The sequence below is a fragment of the Lissotriton vulgaris genome, chromosome 9 (genome assembly GCF_964263255.1).
Source record: "Lissotriton vulgaris chromosome 9, aLisVul1.2, whole genome shotgun sequence".
NCBI lineage: Eukaryota > Metazoa > Chordata > Amphibia > Caudata > Salamandridae > Lissotriton > Lissotriton vulgaris.
In genome coordinates, this window is record NC_141697.1 from 1,128,613,320 (window position 1) to 1,128,638,943 (window position 25,624).

The 25,624-nt window shown below is 43.1% G+C and overlaps 1 protein-coding gene across 2 annotated transcripts in view; it reads right to left on the reverse strand.

Annotated features, from left to right (window-relative positions):
- Positions 1-21,763, reverse strand: part of CACNA1D (calcium voltage-gated channel subunit alpha1 D) — a 1,282,477-nt gene extending 1,260,714 nt beyond the window's left edge. For both annotated transcript variants that reach the window (XM_086939145.1, XM_086939146.1), the window contains exon 1: positions 21,311-21,763. In XM_086939145.1, the coding sequence (XP_086795271.1) occupies positions 21,311-21,443 (133 nt within the window). In that variant the 5' untranslated portion in view covers positions 21,444-21,763. The remainder of the gene's footprint in view (positions 1-21,310) is intronic.
- Positions 21,764-25,624: the final 3,861 nt, after the last annotated feature.

Below are 25,624 nucleotides of genomic sequence, written 5' to 3' on the forward strand. Positions count from 1 at the left end.
TTAGACTGGGCCTAGAAGAAATGGCTGGAGCGACCCAGGGCCTCACAGCCCCAGAAACTGTTATAATAAATGATGAGCGCCACCTTAAGTTGTGAAAAGTTGCTGAGCACCCCGATACCCTAATTACCATCAAATCCAATGTAGATGAGGTACTAGCAACTATGGGGACAGGTGTAACTTATGTGTCAATGTATACTCCCTTTATGGTAGCCCATGCTAACCTTTTCGCTAAACTTAAAACTTACTTCTGTAACTAAGCTCAGTTAGGAGAGAACCAAGGAGCAAACCGGAGAGCACGTATAATGATACCTGTAGGCAAGCCCTGGCTGAGCTGGGCCTAGAACTAAAATCTAAGGACCCCAGCAAAGTAAAAGTGGCCCGAGGTAACTACAGGCACAAACAGTTTTATGCAAAAAAAGCATGGGAAGAGTGTAAGTGGCAGGATCTTAAGGTGGCGTGTGCGTCTAAAAACCCAAAATCATTCTGGGATATTTTTAATTGGGATAGGGGTGGGTGCCCCGATTGTCCACAGAATAACGTTGCTCAAAGCTCATGGATTGATTATTTTAAGCCACAGTACGCTAAAGGAGAAGACGGCGAAAGTGAGGGCACTTTTGTCCCCACATTTTACAAAGATGCCGCCTTCAGCTTAGGGGATGCCGACAGGGCGCTAGACTCAGTAATTGAGGGACGTGCCCAAGGTATGGATTGCGTCCCTGCCGACCTATTCTTAAATGATAAGAAAATATGGCGATTGTACATTGCTTATTTAGCAAATGCCATAGCCCAAGGGATGGCTGTCCCCCACTCCTGGAAAGGAGCAGAAATTGTGCCTGTATGTAAAAAGGGGGACAAAATTATGGGTCACCTGGTTTTGGGGAAAATACAGATCTGGATGGAAGAATGGAACATCTTGAGTCCTCTCCAGGGCGGTTTTCGTCCCAAGACCAGCACGATAGATCAAGTTTTTCGGTTTATCATTCTCTATTGGCAGTCTGTGGTTTTGGAGAAAGGGACATTGTATGCTGTATTCGTCGACTTGAGGGCGGCTTTTGGTCTGGTGCCGCGCAGCAAACTATGGCGAGTCCTGGATGAGCTGGGAATGCCCCCTGAGTTATTGAGTTTGATTGTCCGCTTGTATGAGGACAATTTTGCTCAGGTTCGGTGGGGACGACAGGGAGAGGTTATGGAAACCTTCCCCGTTGAGTGGGGAGTGCAGCAGGGTTGCGTTATGGCGCCTACCCTGTTCTCGCTCTTCGTGAACGGGGTGGCTGACTACCATTCCTTGGCCCCCACTGATGCCCCTGGGATGGCTGGCAATCGAGTCCCAATCCTCATGTTTGCGGACGATACCTTGATAATCTCAAAAACACCAAGTGATCTCCAACAGGCCCTTTGGCGCTTCGAGGATTTCTGCCTATTGCGCGGACTAGAAATAAATACCGCCAAAACAAAGTTTATGGTTCTTACTGAACATAAACCTTCCAAGTCTTTCAAACCGTTTTAAGGGAGCATATACATGAATAACTCCCCGTTGGAGCAGGTGGATGTCTTTACCTATCTGGGGGGCACCCTGCAGAGGGACATGCGCTGGAACAGCCAATTAGATCTTGCTACGTTAAAACATCAGCAACAGGCAGGTCTTCTTCTGAAAAGGTTTAAAGCCTCATCGACGAAACCAATCAGCCCACTTCTTGATATTTATGGGATGAAGGTGTTAAGTTCGGCCCTTTATGTGTCTGAACTTTGGGGGTTTAAAAATCTTAAATGCTTGACATTAGCGAAAAACGAGTTTTTGAGAAAAGCTACTAGTGTCCCGCAAAGTACCCCCTTGACACCATTGCTGTGGGACCTGGGTAGGAAAGCTGTTCAAGATCTAGCTACTCTACGACCATTATTGTATTGGCGTAGAATATGGACCACCGAGGAACTTCAGCATTATGCCTGTGGGCTAAAGGAAATTATCGAAAAGGATTCCTTCCATAAAATATACTGGTTGAAGGCAATTAGATCCCTATTAGTAAGATTGGGGATGGTTGAATTGTGGGATGATCCCTCAAATGTGGTATTTCCATCTAAAAAAATCATGAAGGCCAAATACTGGGAGATGGTTAATTTAACAGCATGTACAAAAGGCCTTTCCTCTCACCTCACAGGTCGATTCCTTGAATTTAAGGCACAACCAAAGCAGGAATCGTATTGGGATGCCATAGAGAAACCGTATGACCGTAAGCTCTATTTCCAACTTAGGGTTGGCGCCCTTCCAACAAGGTTTTTTACAGCTAAATGGGTGGGAGTAACTGATGACAAATGCCCTAGGTGCAGGGACCAACAAGAATCTATAAGTCATCTTTTATTTTTTTGTCCCTTATATGTAGCACCTCGGACAAAGTGGGTGAAACCTATCTGCCAACTAATTGGCACCCACAGACATGAAGAGGCATTGAGAATCCTACGTACAGATACGAGTACCCCAATTGCTATAGCCATGGCAAAATATTTAAGATGGGCTTGGGTGATTCGATCGAAACAGCTACAGCAGCAAAATGAGAATTGATTTATTTAGTCCTTCCGAAAGCAAGTAAAAACAAGGAGGGTACACCTTATTATGTTCAACTGAGTTTCGAGCAATAATAATTAGACTGTATATATTGTAATCTGAAATTTAAAAAAAAATGATTTTAATTGGTATTTTAAGTGATTAGTATATTTGGCATTAGTCCTATTGAGTTTAATCATGTCCTAAATATTTATATAAATTCATTTTGTTATGTTATTTTATTCTGCAATGATGTATGTTTTATGCAACACTTTTATGACTTAATTGTCGAAAAAGGTTTTGAAATGAAATGATAGCCGTTGGGTGGGTCCATACTGAGGTGGCATGGTGGGCAAAACAAAATGAATTAGGATGTGGCCTGAGCAATTGCCAATGGCTGAGATTAATTCAAGATTTTCATCCATCACTTTGTGTTTGATCCCCCGAAGAAAAGAAAGAGGCACCCTTCATCCAATTTATATATACTTAATCTGAAACCACATCCGCATTCATGTAATTCTGATGCCTACAATTTAGCAGTTGGGGCCCTCTGTATGTTTAGTCAAAGGGGAAAGTCTAATTGAAAAATAGAGATTTAGAAGCCAACCTCATGTATCATAGTAGATGCTCTGTTATACTGTGCTATGATGCCTGACTTGTCTAGGTGTTTTTTTAGGTGACGCAGCAGTGTATTTTCAAGTGTGGAATTAACCGACAGGAAATTATGTAGAGCACAGGCTACTAGTTGCTGTAGTCACAGAGTGTGGATTGCCAATGGATGGTTAACTGTAGTGTCATTATAGTGTCATTATTCATTATTGACTTCAAGCTGAAAATGCAACCTGGTTTTTAAGGCTAGGTGCAGTATATGGACACATCAGGCTCCGTTTTCTTCCAGAGTATGCCTTAAATAGTACTTTCTTGGCAACAGAAGGACAAGGCTAATACGGATTTAATTCCACACCTCACACTGCAATTGGTGAGCAGCTCTAATCTTAGTGACATTAGAGTCTGTATATTACAAAAATGGTGTTGCAACTGGTTTTTGTGTCTGTATGCAGCTGTAGGCAAGTTCAATTTGTTTTGTCAGTTTGATGAGGGTACACACGTTAATATATTAGGAAGTTTTCCATGGCACCATATCTATATGCCTCTCACCTAAGATGACGTCTGAGGTTTGCCCTCTTCAACAAGATGGGCACACCATAATTGCCATACATGGGTCCATTCTAATAATATGCAGGTCTGAAACACACAGTATTTTCCTTTGAAATAAGCATTTGGCCATCAATGTGTACTAATAAATAAAAAGCACATATTCTCCAATACCCATACCCATATAACCCACACCTAACATGGAGCCCGAGATTCAGTTTTGGTGGATAGATGGGTATAGTGCATATGCCCCAGTCTCTCCGTCCTATCACCTTCTCTGGCCGTCAAAAGTAGACAGCCCTTCACTGAATGCTCAACACAGCGGAGCCCGTATTAATAACCAGCCAAGCGTTTGCTGCCTTTGACGCTGGGACGCTGCTGTTGGGGCCCATCGGGAGACGGGGAGGGGAAGAACCGACCGGAGACAGATGTAAGGTGTGATAAAGGCCGCTTTTATTGGGAAACAGGTGCATCCTGAAAATATCCACGTCCTTGGCCTTTGCCGTACAAAACTAGTCCTAACTAACTATATATATACCTGACCAAACCCCCCACCCCCACCCCTAAACAGTTCCCCGCCAACAACATAAACATCATTATCAATTACCCAAAACGCCTGCCTAAACTGTTTAAACATCTGTCTTATGTCCACTCCCTCCCCCTCAGCCAGTAAAACTCATTCCTCCTATCCTACCCCCCGTTTAACTAGGGAAAAAGCGTCCTCCTTCATTAACTTTTCCGCACCTGCTCCCAGCGACAACACATCCAGCCATTCCTAGCCCAGAAAGCACCTGCTTCCCCCAAAAACTCCTTTCCCCCAACCCCGTTGGCCATGACCCCGGGCAAAAGCCCCTCTACTCCCCACCACATCTTAGCCTAAAGGGAGGGCGGGCGGGACAATGCTCAAAACTACCCCCTGACTGCTGGGTCACTGTCCCACAAATGGTGCACAGTGACCCAAAATGGCCGTTCTTATCGGCCCCAGCCCAAACATAGCCCAAATCCCACTAACTAGCCCAACCAGCCCAAAGCCTCTTCCTGTCCCCTTCTAAATTCTTCCCCCCACCCTTCCTCCCGGGGCCCCAAATTCCCCGGGGGGGCGAGCCTCCCTCCGGTCGGCCACCCCCCGCAAAGCCCCATTGGGGCCGTGTAGACGCCCGTTTGCTGCCATTGCCTCCCACCTCGAGGGAACTTCACCTCCCACCATCCCTTGAGGCACGCACACCTCGCACGCATCACTGAGTGCCAGGAAGTGCTGAAAAGGAGGCCAGGGCTCCCGCCCCGTATTTATTACCGAAATAGCATTTGCTGCCTTTGCCGCTGGGATGCTGCTGTTGGGGCCGTGTAGACACCCCTTTGCTGCCATTGCCTGCCACCTCGAGGGAACTTCACTTCCCACCATCCCTTGTGGCGGGCACACAGCGCATCGCATCACTGAGCACCAGAAGGTGCTGAAAAGGGGGCCAGGGCTCCCGCAGCGTGGGACGCACGAGGGCATGGCCGGGCCGTGCCCGGGCAAAGGGCAGGCCCGTCTGCGCCCGTCAGAGCCCAGAAGAGGCCGGGCTGAGCCACCCCTCGTCCAACTGTGATTCTAAATAGACTAAGGTGAGCCAAAACCTACTGCGTCTGTTTGGAATTAAAGGTATTGCCACATACATAGATATGGGGAAATTTAACGGTGTAGCATGTTCAAACCCAAGGACTATGACAAGTATCGACAGCCTGTTGGAGAAAGCAGTTAAAATAGTTGCTAACGAAATAGAATTAACCAAGAGGTGTATGTCATTGGGACTGGTGGCTCCACAATGCAGCCTAATTACCAAGGAAGCCTCAGATGTAAGCATGGGCGAATTTTGCGGATCTCGCGTTCGCGAATTTTGCGGATTTGCGGATTCGCAATCCGCAAAATCCGCGAATTCCCGCGAATTTGCGGATTTTTTTTTTTTTGTGTTCGCCCGTGTTTCTGCCAGTTCGCGAGGGTTTTTACAATTTCGCAATTTGCGAACTTACCTGTCGGGTCGCAAGTTTTGCGAACTTGTTGTTTCTACGTGTCCAGCCTGTTTAGGACACTCTTCTTCATCACTGCCACTCTCTGTCACCACTGCCACTCTCTGACTACTCATGCCACCCTCTGGCCCACCCATGCCACCCTCTGTTTCATCACCACACCCTCTGGTTGTCCAGTGTACATTATTTTCGGCAAAGCAAAGCACACCTTCCCTGCCTCAAGTGACCTGAATTAATTTGGGGCTGATTAATGTGTCACAGAATATTTTTTTAGCTGGCACCTGCTTCCTTAGTGCGCCCTGATTAGTGATCTTTTGCACTTGCTAAGTGCTTTCATTGTTGCAAAATTAGTTACAACACCTGCCCTGCCCCAACTGACAATAATGAATTAGGGGCTGATTAATGGATTTTAACTTCCAGCCTGGCTCCTGCTTGTCTCCCTTAGCTGTAATTCAGGACCTTTGTGGCATATGTGTAACTATTCTGAGGTTCAGAGCAGGGTCACATAATAGTTTCAACTGGCAACTGAACTCTGGAGGGGCCCCTCAGGAAGCACTACAGGAAATGGCTGCTAATGATGAGCCTGAACTTTTGAACCTGGTAAGTAGTTACTTTCAGTTTTGCTAAAATCGTATTTCTGCAATTTTGCACTTATTCGCGGGGCGCGAACTCACGCGAACTCACGCGAACAGTGCGAGCAAAATCCGCTGCTCGCGGATTTGCGGATTTTGCGGGAGATTCGCGAATCTCGCGGATTGCGAATTTCCCGAAAATCCGCAAAATCCGCGAGCGGAACGGATTTTCCGCCCACACCTACTCAGATGACACTGTTGGTCACACTATAGCACCCAATACACAGATTGCAATGCCTTGTATTCAGTCACTAGATAGATCTAGTGACCATAGCGATCACAATAATGAGGATGTATTGGCGGTACCTTGTAACGGCACCTTGGATGGGGTCATCTTACCAACAGAAACATCGACTGGGGCAAAACGGAAAAGGAAGTTAACTAAACTGACAGCCTCAAAGAGGAAACAACCGCCTCGTGTAAAGACATTGTGGATAAGAACTTCTCTGCACTCTGGCGACGCTAAGATTATTTGGAAACATTGGCAAATAAGTTAAACTCTCAGACAACCATTTCTCAAGTTAGCTCACAAAATGGGATGAATTCTAATCTTGTTGGGACATCTACTATTAGTCAGCATCCACAGGCATCAGTATTAACAGCTAATGTATCTTCAGAAGCCTGTGAAACAAGTCATAAGGTTAAGGAATGTTTTTTACCTAAATCTATTGCTGCCCATGGTATTCAACCCAGCACTGGGCAAATGAATTGCACACCTGCTATTTCGTCATGTGGGCCTTTAGCTCCAAGTAATTCCACAGGGAATACTGTAGTGCAAGTACATTTGGGGGGGTTGGGGAGTAGCTCACACAGTACTCCTAACACACAAAGCAGCGGAGTCCCTAACCGTTCGAGTAGGGAAATGATAGAGGGCAGCTGGGAAGGCCTCAGCCCCCCCCCCCTGGCAGCTTGTCCATATGTATTGGTTTTAGCAGGAGTACCCCCACCCAGAAACAACCAAATAGAATCTTGGGCGCAGTTGTGCAACAAATGCGCTGACTGGTTTGGGAAACATAAAGGGCTGCAGGCAGCAAATATTAACGATATAATCATGGTGCGGAGGGTAGGGTGGGTAGGTACTTCTCAAAAGAACATCAGGGGTGACTGCATAGTTATTAATTTCAGAAAACCAGCTTTAGTAAAAAAAATATTATCACCCATGGAGGAGCCTAATATAGCGAATCCTACTTTTATTTGGTCTCTCCCACTGGGTTATTTCTATAAGCCTGTGTCAGATATGGCAATCCATGAGGCACCTCAAATGACCGCGCATAACAGGTTTTCTAATTAATTGTGTGTTTGTAATGTGCTAGAATCAACTCCTGGAGGAGTATCTCTACGCAGTAGACCGCTGGGGAACCCGTCCTGGCTTTCCCTGTGAGATGGTCCCTACTGGGTATCTCCAAGCTGAAACCAGGCATCCCCGGCGTATGTGGGGGGCCGTTGTGGAGATGAGGCAAGCTAATGCCCAGAGTTGCCGAGTGTGATCCCTGGTTAGAGTAGGCACCGAGGTGAGAATTATCGAGTCCGCTGACCCTGGTCCACGACCCTGCCGTGTTGGGAATTGAACCCTGGTCCCGGGCCGTCCTCTGCTCCCAGGTCTGCCGCCTCTAACCAGTGAGCCACACCACTCCGTCTACCCTGTCCGGCCTTGATAATCAGGATTGACTGGAGCCTTTACTTTTATCTGACACCACTTTTTCCCCTCCAGCCATGCCCGCATGCCCAGGTCTAGTTTACCAACCCATTGTTGAAAATGTTGAGAATGATCTTAATCTAAATATTCTGAGATGGAACATTGCAGGCTTGGCATCAAATTGGATGAATGCATAACAATAGCCCAAAAATATGACATCCTTATGTTGCAAGAAACTTGGGCAACACGAGAATGACATCAAGAAGGGTTTGAATGCTTTAATATAACTGCCCCTATCCCCAAGATGGCCCGCCCGTCAGGCGACCTTGCCATTTGGATTAAAATTCCATCAGGTGGCAGTGCCAAGGTCTTAACAACTGATTTTCAGGTGCTAATTTATACTAGGAGTGTATCCATTTGCTTCATTAATTTCTATAATAATGACTTTCATACCGTTCCAAATGCAAACTTTACTAATTTGTTTAATTTTATCTCGAATTTACAAAGGCAAAAGTTGTCTGACAAGCTAGCTGGTATTTGTTTAGGTGGTGATTTTAACGTTAAGATTTCAAACAATAATATGTTAGAATCAGATAAAGAATCATCGACAGACAAACGCCTGTGTAATAGGGGGGCAGAATTGTTGGTTCACCTGTCCAATTACAATTTAATAAATGTAATGGAAACTACGGTGGTGCACTATAAAGATAGTCATGCTGTACCAACCAATAGAGAGCGAGGCTGCGCCTCTGATATTGATTATGTGTTTATATCTGCCCCACTGGAAGATTGCCTGTTAAGGGCCAAGGTTATACGAAAGTTTTTGGGCGACCATAATCCTATCGCCACATTAAGAGCCGCTCCTAGGCCAAAATTTGGGAAAGAATGTGGGGCCAGTAACTTAGTGCCCACAACCGATCACTTAAGAGTGGCCTGACGAGGTGTTGATAATAACAATCTATTTTCCAGAATGATAAAAACTCACTTAACACTCATCAACAGTTGTCTGTCACCAGACGACCATAATCCTGTGGTAGTCGATGCCTTTGTCCAACTGTGTGGGGGTATTAAACAAATGTTATCAAGATCAATAACAGCCTAATCGGGGCACACGCTGGTTTAATAGTGCTTGTTCTAGAGCCAATAGAGACCTTCGTAAGGTTCTTGTGATGGAACCAAGGGATCTGACACTTGTAAAATCCCTGAGACATCAATATAAGCTTATTACGAAACAACGGAAAGACGTTGTTTCAAAAGAGAGATGGGATAACCTTGTGTGTGCCGCCAAACTTAACAATGGGAATGGTTTTTGGCTGGCAGTGAAGGATATGAGATCTGCGGGCCTCATATTAACATCTATAAGCTGTACAATTTCTAGCAAAGCATGGGTATCCCACTTCTCTAAGATCTACCAAGCTACAACAAGGAATGAGGACTCGTATAACCCCAAAAGACCCTCTAGGATCGAGATAACTGTATTAGAAGTAGAGGATGCCATACACCAAAGTTTGGGCAATAAAGCCCCTGGTCCCGACGGGCTACCGATAGATCGTATCAAACACAAACCCTATTTCTGGGCACCCCTCCTACTTAATGTTTTTAATAATCTGACTGTTGCTTCAATTCCTTGCACATGGTCTACTAGCATTATTGTCCCTATTTTTTTAAAAAGTTGATCGTTCCAACCGTAGCTGCTATAGACCGATCTCCCTGATCGATAATGCATTTAAAATTCTTGGGAGATTCCTGTTTAATAAGATCAGGACCTGGGCTGAGGATGAACATATTTTAAATTCTTGCCAGCTAGGATTTAGAAGTAAAATAGGCTCTGTTGAACATTGCCTAAACCTTAACTTAATCATTGGCAAATATACCGTAGCACGAAAATCCCCTATTTATTTGGCGTTCATGGATCTCACCTCAGCCTTTGATTTTTTTACCAGGTCACATCTTTGGTCTATTCTTTTAAAATATGAGTTGGACGAAGTTTTAGTTCATTTTTTAGTGTACCTACATAGGGACTTAAAGGCCCGGGTGCGGATTGGTAAAGGCGAGGAGGTGTCACAGGATATTACTATTGGCAGAGGGGTCAGGCAGGGGTGCGTATTGGCCCCACTTTTAATCATTTTATATATTAACGATCGGCAAGATTCCCTGGCCAACCTTACTAATGATGTTCCTACTAACAATGGCATCATCCTTCCTGCCTTATTATATGCAGACAATGCGGGCCTAATGGGCCGCACACCAAACGCACTGCGCACTTTAACACAGGGCTTTGTTGATTTTATGGCTGCTCTAGACCTTCGCACTAATTTTAACAAATCTTTTTTAATGGTATGTGTTCCAAAAAAGCACCTTATCAAATCAATTGCCATAGGTAATGAACGTTTACAACGCATTTGCACTTTTCCATATTTGGGGTTGGTATTTGCAGCTAATGGTTCTTGGACTACTCATGTGGCACACAGGAGGAGTACATTTGCAAAAGCAATTAATTCCGTATTGTCACTACCCCAACCTAAAAAAGTTGAGGTGGTACTACCCATTATTAAAATGTTTAAATTACAATGTTTCCCAGCTGCAACCTATGGGTCAGAAGATTGGGGGGTTTCGGGCTGTAGGGGCATTCAAGGCGAGGAAAATAGATTTTGCAGGAAACTGCTGGGCGCCCCGATTACTGCATCAAAGTACATCTGTCACAGGCAGTTAAATCTGACATACATTGAGGATTTTATCAGGGCCTGGCCAGCCATATTTTGGCTTAAAGTTTGGTAGAACCCAGCGGCAACACTTACAAGAAATATAATTTCCGATTGCCTCAATTGCAAAAAGGGGATGGATATACCGTGGCATATTGCTGTACGGGAAAGCCTGACTAGTCTAAATCTCAAACACATCTTTTCAAACCCAAGAGATATGGGCGGTGTAAGCAAAAAATCGCTTCAGGGGCTGTTGTATGAAAAGTATAGCAGGGCAAGATCTGATGAAGAGCTGCTGAAATCATCAGTAGCAAGGTACATGTCCATAGAGTATATACAACTGTTGCCATCCAATCTGCCATCTTGTTATCTTCTGAAGAATATTGGCTGCTGGGAAAGAGGATTACTGTTCCGTCTAAGAGCGGGTATCGTGAAATATATGCTCTGCTTTTCCTTAGGGTATAATACCAAGCTTGATCAAATGTTGTGCCCAAGTGATAACAATACCAAACAAACCATGCTACACTTTTTATTCTTTTGTAGTTTTTATCAAACGTACACGAAAATGTTTCTGATCCCTTTTTCTTAAGAAAACTGCCACTATTGACCATAAAACAGCTTATATAGAAATTCTTAAATTAGAAGAAGATACTCTGGTAATTCGAGTAGGTTCTTTTTTTAAAGCGGCAGTAAGTGCACGTATTTCCATGGGTGATTATTGATGGCTGAGTTTCAAAGTGCTTCCCCAATTATGGCTTAAAGTTAGTTGTAAAAATCATTTATGTGTGCACTTTATATGTCATTCTTTTTTACAATGAACAGATGTATTAGTTTGCACCTTATAGTTATATTGTTGTGATATTTTGTACCAGCAAGCCTTTTATGTATATTTTCTTTAATGATATTGTTGTTCTTTATATTTCCGTGTTCTCATATATTTTAAAGTATTTTAACATTTGATCTATCTGACCTGTGCTTTTATTGATACATTTTTTGAATCCGAATAAAGATTAATTGAATTGAATTGAACAGCGGAACTTCCACACTCAAATTAAGCATTCCAAAAAATCAGGGTATGTCAGACAATGTTGCTTTTTCCTTTTACAGTAGGTAATCATAACAAAGCAGGGTTGGGTATACTTCCATGGTTAAGCAAGCTTGTCTACCCATAGAAGCGTACTTAGCCACAGGTTGTAGCCATGGGAACTAGGGAGAACACAGTCTTCCACACACTACCTTGGAGAAATACACACAATGTGAAATACTACAACATGGAGGACTCAACAAGGCATGTTTATACAATCTCCAGGATTGGATACAGGTAAAAATAAATCACATTGATAACTATCCATGCTATCCAGTCGCCCAATATTGGACTTTGCCCTTTTTTACAGGATCATCCCCAAACTTTTTGCCTTTATTCTCCTGTTTTCTGAATCTATTTTTGTTGGCTCTATGACTCAGTGCACTTTACTAACCATTGCTAAAGTGCTTGGGCTTTCTCTTTGAAAACAGGGTAGAATTGGCATATACCGAAATTACTCATTTATTTACTTGTAAGTCCCTAGTAGAGTAGTCCCTCATGTACCAAGGACCTGTAAATTAAATGCTACTAGTGGGCCTGGAGAACTGATTGTGCCACCCACTTAAGTACCCCAGTAAAACATATCTCAGGCCAGCCATTGCAGCCTGTGTGTGCAGTTTTAAACTGCCATTTTAACCTGACAAAATAAACCTTTTGCTAAGCCCAGACCGTCATGTAAATGTAAATGTAGTATACTTGTAAAGCGCACAGCTGCCCATCACCGGGGCGTCCCGGCGCTGTATAACGCTGTGGAACCCTTCCTGGCTCTCCATGTGAGATGCCCCTCCTGGGCACTCCCAAGGTGAAGCCAGGCATCCCAGTGTTGTAGGGAATTGAACCCTGGTCCCGGGCCAGACTTCTGCATCAGGGTCTGCCGCTCTAACCATTGAGCCACACTTCTCATGTCACCTACCACACTTTCACCCGACAAAGACCCTGCCTACACACATTCACAAAGTGTTTGTCATTAGTCTTTTGTGTCCTTAGACAAGATGTGGCAAGGACAGGGAGATAGGGGCTGCCTGACACCTTGGGGGGGTGGGGGAGGGGGGGGGGGGGGTGGAAACCTCCAGAACCTTCTCCAACTTGAAAGTGGGCACCACGCATGAATAATGGACCCTCATACCCAACTCTTCAGTACAAATCTGGACCTGTGGAAGACTCTGAACAGGGAGTGCTGTGCTGCTTTGCTGCAAGAAGGACTGCCACTCTGCTGCTCTGCTGCCCTCCCGCCTGAGTGAGAAGGACTGGACCTGCATCTTGAACCCAGGACCACCAGAGTGACTCCTAGGGCTAGTTGCTTGACACTCCTGATGCGAGTCTCAGGCACAGAACAGGCTCTAACAACCTTGTACTCAGCACCAGGACTGCTGCTCTCCCAAGGGGTGCCACCCCAGTCCTGAACTCTTAGAAGTGGGCCTGAAGATACTCTGCCACCACATCTGTGGTTCCAGCATAATTGATGCAGCATGATGCCTCGTCTCACAAAACTTCGTATATGGACCGCTGCCCAATGCAGGACATCGCATCACAGCTTCCTCGGAACTGCTGCTGTGCGAGGCATCCCAAAAGGCAGCCTCAGTGACGACATATGACTCCGCATCGCAGGCTCTGCATCTTCTTTAGAACCAGCTGCTGCGTGACACATCTTCTACACAGGGCTTCACATTGCAAGCCCTTCGTCGATTGCAACCTCAACAACAATGCAGAGTCTTGCATCCTCGTTGTGGGATCTTGCAACGTTCTGCAGCCAGGATTGATGGTACTTTGTTCAATGGGCCTAACTGCGTCCCTGTAGGCGGCCCACACTCCATCTTGGTAGCCTGAACTTGTGATTTTGTCCCGGTTTAGCACGACCAGATAGATACAGTTGGCACTATTTTCTCTTACATCTTTAAAATTGCATATCTTTAGTTCTACAGATTGGATTTTCGTTGTTTTGGTCTTAAATTATTGATTACGTATTATTTTATTTCTCTAAATTGGTGTGGGATTTTTTTAATGTTGTTTCACTTTATTACTGTTTGAATGGATGCATAAATACTTTACACATTGTTTCTAAGTTAAGCCTGACTGCTCTGTGCCAAGCTACCACAGGGTTGAGCAAAGGTGAATTTGGAGTTTGCTTCTGACTTCACCCTGAAAAGGATTGCGATTGGTGTTTGAGTAGGGTTTCAGCCCCCACAACCAGTAACCCACTTTGTTACACCCTTCCTCTATATAAACTTTGCATCCTCTAAACTCCATAAAAATGGTATCAATCACATGCTCCCAGAAGTCACACATAGATGGAACTATGCGTTGCTCAACAGCTAATACAACTCTTTGCATCTTTTAGGACACCTGATACCCTATCCATTTTTCAGAACACCAGACCTACCCTATTGGTTTACAATGAAACTAAATTAACAGAAAACACTATCACGGGCCCTGACCAGTTTACACTGTGTTATCTCCATAGATCAAACCGAAGACAAGAGAAGGGAGACAAAAAGTCTCAATTGGTCCTCAGGCCCTGAAGAAGTTGCTCCTACCACTACGACAGTGAAACATGTTGGCCAGTTATAACCACTAAGTTAAGTATATGATGTAGCGTTTTTAACCATAGGCCAGGGCGGACATGGAGCAAAGGACTGCTGACTACCTGTGACACATTTTAAAACTTTTCCAATGACAGATAAGCTACTGTCTTGCAGATGAGAAGACGGACTAGGTAGAGGGACTACCTGTGAAAAAACCAGAACAAAGGAGTGATAAGGATGTCGTCTGCAGACTAGAGGACAGCACATTCTAATTGCTCTAGGAACAGACTTTAAGATAATGGTCCAAGAGCCACTACATTGTGAGGGTATCTCTGCCCCACGAAACTGCCACACAAATGAGTGTACCCATGATGACTAGCCTAGGCTACTGAATGCATTCAGCAGCACTACCCTTTGGTTGCTTCAGTGAGATGCCTCCTTTCTTACTTCAGATGAACTTTACCATCTAAGATGTATCTATCAGGATGTCTTCTATATCCCTATATTAGATTAGACGATTCCCTTAAAGTGAAGATTTAGATGGCCCAAACCATTGAATTATAGGTGTCACTACTGTATAAATGGGTTTCAAATTAAGTATATGTTATGTATCTTAGACCAACCACATCTGAGGGTTTCAACAGACACTGGTGGAACCTTCACACATACTACGTTGACATATGTTGATGCAAAGGATGCAAAAGCATGAAGAAGGAAAGATGTGGTGTATACAGCACATTTAGTTTCACGTGCAAGCCCACACATACACACACAACGCTGTTTGTTAGTCTGCTCTGCCCTTTCTTTCTCGGGTCTGCCAGGGCTGCTCCCCCAATGCCCAATCTCCCCATCCGTTCTGCTGGGTCCTAAAGCCCTGGTAAAATCTGACAACAGCCTTGAGATTTAAGAGAAGTGGCTCTCTGATCCCCTTAGTTGGCAGTAAAAAACAAACACCACAAATTGGGGTGAATTTGACCCCTCACACACCGGTACCACTGCACCTGCTTCACCATTTGCTAGCTACGCCCCTGAGGAACGTTACGACAAAACTATATATAACACCCATCGCAAATTCCAAGAACAGGTACAAAATATGCAAAGTCAATAATGGTGAATATTATTAATAAATCTATGGAATGATTGGAGTAGGGTTTGAAATGTTGATAATCAATTTCTATTTTGGGATTGTTTTAGGAAGAACATATTTTAAGGAGAAAACAGATTGCGTTTATGAAACTAATGGTGCCTTTGTTATTCTAAAATGTAATCTCTGCTGTATGAATTATTAACAAAACCAAGAAATGCAAAATCAAAAAAAATAGATGTGTTCAAGGCATTTGCCTGCTATTTCACCGTGGGATGCACACCAGAACGGTAGGCCCCCCGCCCCCTCCCCCTCTACTCATTTAAGATTCGACTGATGGATCTTTTCTTAGAACCGTGTATGTGTAAATTATTTAGGAATATAAACTGGGGTGTTGCGTTCAGAGTGTTATAAATCCGTTCAAATGAAGTCGGTGCATCTGATGAAGTGAGGGCATCTATTTTAAAATTTCAACACTAACACGTGTTTATCTTTCCCCCGCCATGTCCTGAACACGACCTGGTGAAGTGAGATAACTCTAAAAGAGCAGACTCCCGGTGGGAAGTCAGAAGATGCGGAAAAGATATAATTGTCGCCTATTTCAGACCTCCCTCAAGCCTTCTCGGTGGTGATTAATTCCAGGTTCTAAGTGTAAACTCTCCTGCTGGGAATACAAAGCGCTGAAGCTTTTCTTAAGATGAAAGCTTCAAAGGGAGAATCATTCACAAAGTTGTATTATGCATTAATAGTCTTGCAAATGACTAATGGGGAGGGAGAGGTCCCTCCTTCCCTGAAGACTGCAGAAGCTGAAGAATATTGTATATTTAATGCAGCCGGTATTTCTAGCCGTTCTGATTCTAGCTATTTCGTCGCTTCTACAGAGTAGGGCTGGGAGAATTTTTCATATTCTGTAATATGCGGATACGAATCTCGGTACGATTCCTCAATTCTGCGTATTTTTTTATTATTTTTATTTTTTTATTTTTTTTTGATTTCTGTAATTTTTTATTGTAAATAAAAAAATATATATTTACATGGAGCACGGAGTATATACGCAAGGCTCCTCCACTCTTTCTTTCTCGACTATTCTGCGTATTTATTAACCCCTGCATGCCATGGGTCAAAAAAATGGCAAACCCCTTGCAGCAAAATCACTCCAATTCCCAGTCGTCCTTTTTTTTATGAAGGGCAAGATTGATGGAATTTTCCTTTTTTTCTCGCTCTCCGGTATTAGGCATTTTTTGTCCGTCATTGGCTCAGTTGATGCTCGAAAAAAGTCAGAGTCTACCCGTTTCACAATTTGCACCAACATTTCGCCCCCACCTCCTACAGTGCTGGGATATTCATTCTGATTAAGAAATGTGTAGAACTCTACATGTAAGTACTAATGCTAAACTCCAGTCTATATTTAATAATTAATTTAAGTATACTTACTACAACGTCATAAGAAACAGACCGCTTTGGAATTCTTACATAAGCACGAATTTCACAACATGTTTGGGAATTAAATGTTTTTGATCCTGCAGTGCAATTGATGAGTTCTCCGGGCTCGTTTTGCCCTCGCCTGCAAATATGGGGGACCCACACTATGCTAACAGCTGTGTACTGTGCCTGTTGATTGTCAGAGACAGAGAAATTTGAACTTCAAATGCAACTCATACCATAGTATTAGTAGTAGATGCGAAAATCACCTCTCTCATTCCATGAGGGAAGTCAGAAGTTAGGGGCTGGTGTTTCTGTCCAGTGGCATTACGAAGGTTAGCTTTGCCACTTGAATGCTAAGCAAGTGGGGGCAGATTTACAAGCACCTTGCGAGACTTTTACGCCGCAGTTGAGTCACTTTTGTGACGCAGCAGCGGCGTAAGCAATGCTTCACTATGCAACATATTTACAACGTGACGCATCTAGTGAGATGCATCACGTTTTAAATCCCTGCGCTACATTATACCTTTGTCAGGTATAATGTATGCATGGTGGGTGTTCCGTCGCAGCGAAGCCCCGTAAAAGTGACAGAGTGAAATCTACAAAATTTCAAGGAGTCACTTTTATGTCCCTGCTGCGTCAAAACCTTATGCCTGTTTGTAGCAGGCGTAAGGAGTGAGGCAGCACGATAGGTATAGGGAACCCCTGAGCATTGCTGGAGTTGCGTTGCGCTTGTGACATGACTCCAGCAATGAACTGCCCTTACGACATTAGATGCGACACGCATCTGACCATCCTTGCGCCATGAAGTGCCGCATTGTAAATGCGCTGCATCCGTGGTGGCGCAAGGGTATTTCTACGTGTTACATCTTTACTGGCACATCCCTGCTAATGTGCAAGGATGCACCAGTCCTTGTAAATCTGCCTGTGATGTTTAACAAAACCATAGTGTGTCACATTAAGCCATTGTATGGACAGCAGGACGTCAGACCTGTGTTACCTGTTTTCAGGCCAGAGATTAGCCAACCTAAAGAATTATGAGTGGACTTTGTAGCATTTAAATTTATTGGTAATACCTGTTGAATCCTGTGCATGGGCTACATTGTTTTGCATTTATAGATAAGACATGCATTTCTAAAAGTGACCCTCACTTTTATTCTGATTACTCATACCTGGTGAAAATAGGAAATGGCAAGTCGAACTATAACAAAAACACTTATAATGGAGCATCCCCAAGGGCCATCACTCTCACATTTTATGCCATATGTTTGATACATCTATCTGAGATTACAGAAAATTGATGTAAATTTAATCAGTTTAAGATCAAAAGCAAAATGTATCGTTTCATGTATCCAGAATGAGAGACTTCAAGAGTACCCATAGGGTCCTGTTTGCACAACCTTAACATAAGTTTTTTTAAAGGTAAGGTTTGCCAAAAGAAAATGATGTCAACTGGAGCTCAGCTGCGACCATTACTAATGTGGAGACGTTATAACGAACAACTATAGTCCAAGTTAAGACTGTTCAGGAGGTGGCTTTGTAAACTCAGTACTCCGAGAAACCAATTTCTGTGGATTGACCAGGCAACCATGCTGCCACTAATAATTCATTCAGGCCCTTGAAGAAATGTCTTCACAGTCCACAGTTTTTACATGATGGAGAAGCCTATCTGGAGAAGGAAGAGCAAGGATAACTGTGCTTCTCAACACTGGTATCAGTTACATAAGGCAAACGTAATTCAACTTAACCAAGGAGAAATTATTTACCTGTGGAGGGAGTATCACCCACCTTCAGATGTGCCCAGCACTGAAAAAATTGTAAATTGACTTATCACGAGAAACGCAGGGCCCGATTCACAGAACTAACTTAAGACAAAATCCTAAACTTACTACTTTGGTATTCACAGAAGTTACGATGTTGTCTTAAGTTTGTCTTAAGACAGACTTAAGACAGACTTAAGACAAAATCCTAACTTAAGTCTGTCTTAAGTCTGTTTTAAGACAAACTTAAGACAAAATCGTAACTTCTATGAATACCAAAAGTAGTAAGTTTAGGATTTTGTCTTAAGTTATTTCTGTGAATCGGGCCCATCATCTCCTTAAATTTGGAACAGAATCCGTTTTTCTCCCGGTCCAGAAGAAACCCCCTTAAATTATTCAAGGGTAATTGTTTGTAACAAAAAAACATTTTTAAGCAAGGGAACCTCTGGCAATGATTATCTTTATGGATTAGGACAGGCCAGAAAAGAACTGGAAAGATGCAGGAATTAAAGGGTTCCTCAAGCGCTTAACAAAACACTATTCACACAAACACAAATAGTAAATGTCATAAATGGTGTGAACCTAACTCAATGCAGAGATGATCCCTGTCTCACCCACTGAAATACTAATACACAGGCTTTTCCTCATTATAAACCAACCAGACTGCTTCGATCACCCACGCTGAACCATCTAGTGGTCCCTCGATCCAAGACAGTTTCTTGGGGAGATCGTCGCTTTCTGGTTGCGGCATCAAAGCTATGGAATACCTTGCCACTCTGTATCAAGACGTCTCCTTCACTTATGCAGTTCCGTAAATTACTAAAAACCTGGCTATTTGATCAGTAGTCTAAGACAGTTTCTATGAGCGAAGAGGGAATTAATGGAATCACTTAGCGCCGAGACGCCCACGGGTATTCGCCGCGCTTAACAAATTACAAAAATAAATAAAAATAAATAAATAAACAGTCCCAAACAAAACCTTATGCTACTCTGTCAGACCCATGCTTGGATCTCATCACTCCTCAGGAAGACTACTTTAGATCCCAGATGCTCTTCACGATGTCACTCAAGTTAAGAGACTCAATTTCTTAAACATTTACTTGGAGTGTAGAAAATACCCAATTGAACAAACATCTTGACATGTACAGTCACTCCACTAGGCCACAGACAGTGGTATTTCATGCCTGGAAAGGGGAGGAAGAGAGCCCTGTTAGATGCCAGAGACAGCTGTTGATAGAGGGAGCTAATGGAAAAGGCTCACTTTTGGTAAAGCAGTCTGCTGCAAGTCTGCTGCATTCAACACAAGTGATTATAGGACCAGAAAGACGTTTGGAAACAGTAAAAGTTTTGCACAGGCCACAGGGTGGCTCCAACCTTCCTTCACATGCCTGTCAGGGAAAATACAATGCACCTAATTTTGGGCCCAATTCACAAAGATAAACTTACACTTTTGTGTAAGTTTACTACTCTTTGGTATTCACAAAGGTAAACTTAGACCAAGAGTCTAACTTTACTACTTTTCGGTATTCACAAAGGTAAGTTACTACTAGTAAAGTTTGACTTTTGGTCTAAGTTTACCTTTGTGAATACTGAAACGTAGTAAAGTTAGACCTTTGGTCTAAGTTTATCAGTGCGACTACCGAAAAGCAGTAAAGTTAAACTTTTGGTCTAAATTTACCTTTGAAAAGTAGTGAACTTACACAAAAGTGTAAGTTTCCTTTGTCAATCGGGCCCTTTGTGTCTAAATGTCGGATGCTAAAAGGCTCACTGCTTGTCTCTCTTGCCAATGTTAAAAAGTATCCTTTTTTTTAATACGTTTTAAGGACATTGGGGGGGTTTGTAATGATTTTAATTAATCAAACAATAAAACTTTCTGTGACTGGATCCTTTGCCTGATTGTCTGAGGAGCTGAACACAGGATTACACTCCTATGCTGATGAGACACAACTGTTATTCTAATCTGCAGCAATCAAAACAGTTCCCTGTACTGTGCCAATTTCTACATTGATGTACACATTATCTGTAACAGCATGTTCAACCTTTACAGAAGGCATGGTGTTTACACGCTCATGTGTAGATTAATGTAAAGAATGGCAAACATGAAAATAAAGTCCTTGACTGCAGAAGCGAGTAAAAGTAAACATGTCACACCCTTCCTATGGATTTCTAGACTTGAAAAAGGGATTATAGCATCGAAAAATACTTTACAATTATATTTCAAAATATTAATTTACGTGTTCTTCGGTCTAGAGCAGAGATTTAGTAGTCAGGGCTTGCCCGCCCATGATCTCTCGAGCAATCTTGACATATGGTATACCCCAAATGCATTAAATAATGCTGCTTCATCCTGGGTGACACTCAAGACTAGATATACCTCTATAGGTGTCCAGCATAAGGTCCAAGAAACATGAATATTGAAACTACAGATCTAAATGTTAAAATGTGACCTCCAATGTTAACACTTACTTTGTTGTATTTTGTTTTTTAATCTCCCTGCCCCACTTGCACATTTTTATGATACAGTGCTCTTCATTTAACATGTAGCATGTAAACTTCTGAATAATTAAATAAGAATCTTCTGAAAAGAGCCCCCTTGGCGAGGCCTGTGCTTTGAAAACACTTGAAACAGATGATCAATTAAAATAAATAGACGTTTTGCTCGCACAACTAAACAAATATGCGTGTCAGCAAAAGCTAAGATACTGTCAATGCTGGTAAGAGCACAGAAAAAAGACACATGAGCATGGACGCCTGCACAGAGACATACCTCTGAAAGCTTGCAGGAAGTAGGGCTCCAGGTCAGTTTCATTGATCATTTTCCCTTTGTATTTGAGTTCAGGATCTGGGCTCCGAGATCTTTTTATCAGAGGAAGGTCCTTGGTAAGGGCAGAAAAATTCATTTTCAGAAAATTGGCAAGCAAGGCGGAAGCAAATGTTTGCAGTGAAAGGCAATCGGCGACTCCAGCCTTCTTCCAGCCTTGAGGGTTCTTGGTTAGTTCAAGGGCAGGACGGTAATGATTGAATCTGCAAAGAGATCTGCCCTTAGTTTAGCATCAATAACTGCGCGTGGAGCTCGGCTATTTGCTTCCTTTTGGCATCCAGCATCTGTGGAAATGTCCCGCCCAGGACCAGGCGTCCTATCCAATGTCAAGGAATGTAAATTGGTCCATTTACTTTGATAGGAGCACAATACTCTGTGTGTTGTGCATCAGCTAGGAATGCAGTGCCTGTGAGCCTTAAAGAGACTGTCTCTTCTTATCAGCCTAATTGCAAATGTTGTTGCCAGTATGACATGTTTGTGAGAGCACTGAAGGAGAATGTATCTATAGCAACTGCTTCAGACCAGCCTCCTGCACTAAGATAAGGATGCAGCCTGCTTTTTTCCGATTCACTGGATGGCATTTTGCTTCTTTCTTGGCTGCGGATAGGGTCTATCAGAGTTCATCAGACAGCGTGGTTAATGAAAAGTGTGATCTAATTTACACTAACATGCAGCTTTATTGTGCAACTAATCTGTTGTAGCCTTCCAGTCCTTTGGAGTCTTCAAGATCCTCGCATAAGAACGTGTATTTTCTGCAGACTTTAAATTTGGTCCTAATTTGCAATCTAATACATTTATGAGCTTTGTGATGCAGTGTAGCACAGCAGGTCACCTTGGTGCAGTCCTGACAGGGAAATGGCAGGAATGTGCTGCATTTAATGGAATACGCCTCATTCCTGTCCTTTCCCATGTGCTGGTGCACAATGGGCTACCTAGCTCCATGGTGCAAGGGTGCTGTGCTTCATGCAGGATTGTTTTTCTGCAGGAAGGGGCACGCATAATTTGCTCCTCCCCTGACACATAATTCCTGCAGACTGTAAGCAAACCACTCATATTCAAAGGGTATGCACTTTTATGCTTCTGAAGATCTCTGAAGCTGTATATTTTCTTTTCTTGCAAATTTGGGAAGTTTACTTGTTTCCTATGCCTTCATCTGTGTACTGTTTTCTACCCATCACATCGAGAGAATTTTCATAGTATCAGAACCAAGACAAGACAATTATCACCGCTTTAGCTGCCGTTTTCGACCGCAAAGCGGCGATAATTGTATCGCCCTATTAGCAAGGTCACGCTATTGCGTGAATTCTTGCCTCAGCCCCCTTTCCCTTAACGCCTAGCTTTGCATCTCTAATGAGATGCAAAGTGGGCGTTCCTCCCCAGAATAACGGGAGAAATGTCGCTAAGCGGCATTTCTCCTATTATGAAGCCTCACGCTGACCTGCAGAGCGATAAGAAAAGTAGCGCTAACCTCGTTTATCGCTACTTTCCTTACGCCTGCTTTTCATCTGACTTAGCCATGATATCCAATGGAAGGTGGATATCATGGCTAAGTATGCCCTGTCCTATCACCAACGTAGCGCCAAACGTTGTGCGATTATCGCTGGAACCCCAGCGATAATTGCACATTTGGCAGCTAACTCAGTTGTTTTTATCGCTCTGGAGATAAGCGTCGCTAGAAGCGCGATAAAAACAAGCAATAGCCAGCGATAATTATCCTAGCGCTAAGTGCGCTTAGAGATCATTCTCGCTGGTTGTTGGTGATATGCCCCCAAGACTCACATATCGTGGTTAGCGATATTTTCATATTCATGTCCTTATTTCATGGTAAAGATCCTGAGTGCAGGACCAGTGGATCCGATTTTACTGGCTGGAAAAACCAACTGGTAAAGTAGCAATGGGACAAAGGGAGTATGTAATTATTTCCCTCTGGCTAGGTCATATACTTCCCTACCTTTTACCACCCTCTCCGCCCAGCTTGCATCACCCCTCGCACACATTTACTGTCCAAAGCAGAAGGTACATGAGTTCAGCGACTAAAATTGCAGTTTACAGTAAGTACCAGCTCCAATATACAGTCAAAAAAACAGAGACTGCACAAATATTGTTTGCTAAATGACGGACTCCAAAATATAATTTACGAAAATGTTGACCTTGCATGAATGTCTCCCTATGTTAGTTTTGAATTGAATTAATTCAAGAGCCCGGCCAAACTCACTTCCTACATAATTTAGGAATGAGTTAATTAACTGTTCTAACTCCAGTTCCAGTGTATTTGGTGGCAAACACTTGTAACTCTATTTAAGTGTTTGTAAAATATATTGTAAACAATAGTTCTGTAATGTTGAGGTTCAAACGTTTTAAAGTATATATTTCTGCATACTGGACATAGTATGCTCTGTTAGCTTGGAAGGATCAACTTTTCACTCTATTTGTAGTTTATGGAACTTATCTACCAGGATCATTGCACAGGACAGCGGCAAGAGCTATACTGAAACCGCTTGGGTTTGTAAGGAGAAGCCTTTCACACGGTTCCCAGCACCACACTGTCAGGCGCCACACTTAGACCAGTACTAATTGCCCTGTCTGCCAGACTAGTTCCAGCCCTTCTGGGTTTGCAGTGACCTGGAGGGGTTTTCCGTGAGCTGCAATGGACAGCGAAGGACAGCAACTGGACTCCAGATTTCTGAGCAGTGAACAGAGTGTCAAACCTGGTCTTCACAGCCAAACCCATGAGCTCTTGGAAATGGGCGGAACACTTCTAGACAGACCTTTGCAAGATGGTGGTCTGTCCATCGGAGGGTGTCTTAGTCTCCCATACAAATATGTTGCACACTCTGTTCCATTATTTTCCATGTCAATCCTTTTCCCTTGCTACTGAGCTTGCCTCTTATTTTTGCTTCAAGCAGGTTGAATCTTCTTTTTTTTTTAATCTGCTCATGGCATGCCATGGCTGTTTTCTCCTTCCTCATATCAGTAGGAAGTTGGTGCCTTGCTTATTTCTCCAGCTCAACCTTCATCTTAAATAAAGAATTACAAGACTTCCAATGATGTTTGTTTCACTTTGTGGGTTTTTCCACCTGACTGTGACCCCCTTTGGAGGGAACTTGACACCATACACATATGTTGTTCTGGGCAAGATGGAACTGTGGCTACTGGGAGGAGTCGCATTTTCCGCAGGTATTCTAGAAGAGTACTCAACAGACCTTTTCGCATCCAGTTCTTCACAAATTTACAGAGTGGATCAATGGGTCAAGGGAATTTTTGTCAGTTTGTATAGTGGCTCTTGATCTGACCATTTCTATTTCTGATTTTAGTATGTAGAGGGTCGTTAATGTCAGGATTTTGAAAGGACAACGGTCTAGCCAATCCAGTTTGAGATTGTAAGATGTCTGTATGCGGTGTATCTTTGCAAACATCAAATTTATGTTAGAGTCTGGTGGATAATGGGAATATCCATACCTGTTTATTTCTGCTCTTCTGCATTATTCCAGTGGCAGGAAAATATCCATTAGTGGTATGGAGGATGAGCTAAATCGAGTTTCTGTGAGGGCAATATGGCCGAGGTAACTGTTTTAATCAAGGTAGATCAGTAAGTTTTGTTGGAGACCCAGATATATGCATCAGGAGGACATCTTTGATATGACATGTAAGAGATGGTTCTTTGGGTGGAGAGGAAGCTCTGAAGGTTTTACTCTTTACTGTATATAAATCTGCTTCATCAGCCTAAGAGTAGCTTTGTTGCAGGGTATGGTCCAAACTGCTTTGATTTGTGCTGGTATTACACCAAAGGAAGTGGTAGTTTTAAAGAACCTCTTTCTAAACTGCTTTCCTTGTTAGGTTAAGGGATAGTACTGTAGTCCTAACTGACTTTAAACCATGCAATGCTAACAAGTGACACTGAATCTGGATATTATGTTTGACTGTATACAGATTTATATGTTTCTCCTGAACAACGTATATCTTTAAATACTGCTACATGACTGTTCAATGACTTCAGAAAGCTCAAAGGTGTACCCATTGGAAGGGTAAAGCTTCAATAAATGAATAAGTTAATGCATGAATAAATAAATGAATAAATGACTTAAAGAAATATAATTTGTATTGCACAGCAGCTGTCTCGAAAGAGGTGTCCCGACACGTACAGGGCTGCTGAGTGGAAGAATGATCCTTGAAAGAGATGGGTTTTCACCATTATCTTGAATATACTATATGCTGGTATTTGTATAAGTGCGAAGGGAGTGCGTTCCATAGCCTTGTGGC